The sequence below is a fragment of the Austrofundulus limnaeus genome, unplaced genomic scaffold (assembly GCF_001266775.1).
Source record: "Austrofundulus limnaeus strain Quisiro unplaced genomic scaffold, Austrofundulus_limnaeus-1.0 Scaffold1010, whole genome shotgun sequence".
NCBI lineage: Eukaryota > Metazoa > Chordata > Actinopteri > Cyprinodontiformes > Rivulidae > Austrofundulus > Austrofundulus limnaeus.
The window spans coordinates 47,345-51,220 of record NW_013953412.1 but is presented as its reverse complement, the minus strand read 5'-3'; the positions used below and the strand labels follow the sequence as shown (position 1 = coordinate 51,220).

Below are 3,876 nucleotides of genomic sequence, written 5' to 3'. Positions count from 1 at the left end.
ATGCAGCAGAGGAACCAGCAGCAGGAACAGTCAGGTCAGGCACGGATCCCCAGAAAAAAAACTGGGGTGGGAGGGTGGGTGAAAAAAGAACCACCAGAATTCGCTTCTCTTAAGGGGAGTTCCCTGAGAGAAGGGCAGACAGCTTCGCCAGATCCTCACGGTTCCGCTGCAACATCACAAACATTTCGTTTGCACTAAAAATCTTGCCTGCAGGCTGGGGACTTGGTTGGTTCATTATGTTAGGATTTAGTAGGAACAGACCCAGGGCGCAGGCAGGTTCAAAAAAGGAACAAAAAGATTTATTAAATAACAGAAAATGCTGTTGAGGCAGCTCAAAAATCACTTACAGGTTCTCAAAAACCACAGGCACGAGGGAGACAAAGATCCGACACAAGACTGAGACAGGACAGGGCTTAAATACACTGACAACTAATGAATGAACAGAAAACACCTGGGGAGAAACAYGAGGGTGATCATCAAGGTAATGTGGGGCAGCTGAGCAGAGACACACAGGGGAACATAGAAACACTAGGAAAACCAAGGAAAATGATTACAGATTATGACAAGGAGGGGGTCTGGTTTGGGAACCACAGGGTCTCATCTCTGCTGTATGTAGATGATGTGGTTCTGTTGGCGATCTTCAGCATGCACTGGGGCGGTTTGCAGCCGAGTGTGAAGCAGTAGGGATGAAAGTCAGTTCCTGTAAGTCTGAGGTCATGGTTCTCGACCGGAAACGGATGGAATGGAAAGATGGAGATGTTCAACTATTGTTTGACAGTTTTTGCAGACTGGTGACCTCTGCCCATGTTTGTGTTTGAAATTCAGACTCTCCTCAATGCTCTTTTTAGAACCAGTCCTCTTATTAACCTGCTGTTAATTAACTTAGTAAGTTTCTCATCCAAACTCTTGTACATTTAAAACCTTTGGACGGTCCTGAACCAACTCTTTTGGACAGTGTTGCCATAAAATTTAAAATTACCTTATCAGATGATAATTATTAGTTRGGATACTCAGAGTTAAGACAGTGAAAGTTAAGATACTCAAAGTTGACATACTCAAAGTTAGGATACTCTAAGTTAGTATAGTACATGGAGATTAGACGATCAGAGTTAAGATGCTCAGAGTTAGGATACTCATAGTTAGGATACATAGAGATTAGATGATCAGAGTTAAGATACTCTGAGTTATGATACATGGAAATTAGATACTTAGAGTTAGGATACTCAGGATACTCTAAGTTAGTATTCATGGAGATTAGACGATCAGAGTTAAGATGCTCAGAGTTAGGATACTCAGAGATTAGATGATCAATGTTAAGATACTCAGAGTTAGGATACATGGAGATTAAATACTCAGAGTTATGATACTCAGAGTTAGGACACTCAAAGTTAGGATACTCTTAAGTTAGTATACATGGAGATTAGACGATCAGAGTTAAGATGCTCAGAGTTAGGATACTCAGAGTTAGGATACGTGGAGATTAGATACTCAGAGTTAGGATACTTAGAGTTAGGATACATGGAGTTTAGATACTCAGAGTTAGGATACTTAGAGTTAGGATACTCAAAGTTAGGATACTCTTAAACTAGTATACATGGAGATTAGACGATCAGAGTTAAGATGCTCAGAGTTAGGATACTCAGAGTTTGGATATATGGAGATTAGATACTCAGAGTTAGGATACTCAGAGTTAGGATACGTGGAGATTAGATACTCAGAGTTAGGATACTTAGAGTTAGGATATATGGAGATTAGATACTCAGAGTTAGGATACAGAGATTAGATACTCAGAGTTAAGATACTCAGAGATTAGATGATCAGTGTTAAGATACTCAGAGTTAGGATACACGGAGATTAAATACTCAGAGTTAGGATGTTTAGAGTTAGGATACTCAAAGTTATGATACTCAAAGTTAGTATACATGGAGATTAGACGATCAGAGTTAAGATGCTCAGAGTTAGGATACTCAGANAGGATACTCAAAGTTATGATACTCAAAGTTAGTATACATGGAGATTAGACGATCAGAGTTAAGATGCTCAGAGTTAGGATACTCAGAGTTAGGATACATGGAGATTAGATGATCAGAGTTAAGATACTTAGAGTTAGGATAYATGGAGTTTAGATACTCAGAGTTAGGATACTTAGAGTTAGGACACTCAAAGTTAGGATACTCTAAGTTAGTGTACATGGAGATTAGATGATCAGAGTTAAGATGCTCAGAGTTAGGATACTCAATACTCAGAGTTAGGATACATAGATTAGATGATCAGAGTTAAGATACTCAGAGTTAGGATACACAGAGATTAGATATTCAGAGTTAGTATACATGGAGATTAGATACTCGGAGTTAGGATAGTCTAAGTTAGTATACATGGAGATTAGATGATCAGAGTTAAGATACTTAGAGTTAGGATACATGGAGTTTATATACTCAGAGTTAGGATACTTAGAGTTAGGATACTCAAAGTTAGGAAACTCTAAGTTAGTATACTTGGAGATTAGATGATCAGAGTTAAGATGCTCAGAGTTAGGATACTCAGAGTTAGAATACATAGATTGGATAATCAGAGTTAAGATACTCAGAGTTAGGATACATGGCATTTAGATACTCAGAGTTATGATACAGAGATTAGATGATCAGAGTTAGGATACTTAGAGTTAGGATACTCAAAGTTAGGATACATGGAGATTAGATACTCAGAGTTAGGATACTTAGGATACATGGAGATTCGATACTTAGAGTTAAGATTGTCAAATATAATGTACTTAGAGGTGACTGAACTGACTGTAATCACCTGGTTTGGAACTGAAAACTCAGAGGAAGTTAACTCTGAGTAGACATTGTTTCATGGCGAACTCGTTCTGAGTGAATTATATTGAAGTTTAAATTAAAGTTAATATTGAACATAAAACTTCAACTCATGAACGTCTGGAGTCAATCCAATTCAAGGTGGTCACCACAGCCAGCTGAACTTAGAAAACACAAAACACTGCGATCATTCAGTCACTTTCACAGGTTTTTGAGCTAAACGTTGATGTGACAGTAGCTGAGAGTCATTCCCAACACATCCTCTGAGGTCTACACACACACTATTTTAAATTAAAAGGTGACCACAGGTCAATGCTCTGCTACATCTCATCTTCAGATTACCTGTTTATGATAGTGATTCAGTTTCATTTTGTTTTTTAAGTTGATGTAACATTAAAATGTCAAATTCAATGATATAATATCCTTACATAAGGCCTAAAAAAAGCAACTGTTCTGTTTGTTGTGAGACTGAATGCTGCGTCAGACACTTTTCTTGAAAACTGCTGTGTAGCACCATGACTCTGCCTCTGACTTGGGACTGGACTCTAGCAACAAGCACAGAGAGCGTTAATCTGGGTCAGATCTAAAACGTTTTGTGCTGTGTTAAAATTGGAAATGGGCCTGACGTTTGTTTGGGTAGCAACTTGTTTATACATTTATAAAGTATATATAGTATAGCTTTTAATTAATAATTTCACATTTTTGTTTCGATTGTAACCCAACAAACACTGGTTTGGAATATGTATCATATTTCCTGTTTGACTGCAACTCTGTTGTATTTGTAAAACATTGTGTTATCTTTACCATTTAAATGTGTGTGTTGTGTGTGTTTACCCTGAGATGCTGTCTGTGTGCTGCTGGCTCGCTCTCAGCCAGTTTCAAAGTGCTCTCAGCATCATTCAGCCACTCCTCCAGAGCTCTGTGATCTGAAACAAACTTCTGCCACTTGGAGCTGCAGTCCTGCCAACGCCTTCACAGACAGAGCAGAGCAGATGGGAAATTATACTTGCTAATTACACACACACACACACACACACACACACACACACACACACACACACAC

General features: G+C 38.6%; 1 protein-coding gene across 1 annotated transcript in view; it reads right to left on the bottom strand.

The window, feature by feature from the left end:
* The window catches only part of LOC106533735 (dystrophin), a gene marked incomplete at both ends in the record, with an annotated part of 132,044 nt that overhangs the window by 82,849 nt on the left and 45,319 nt on the right, over positions 1-3,876 (bottom strand). The window contains 1 exon segment of the mRNA XM_014030160.1: positions 3,648-3,783. Coding sequence (XP_013885614.1) covers positions 3,648-3,783 — 136 coding nt within the window.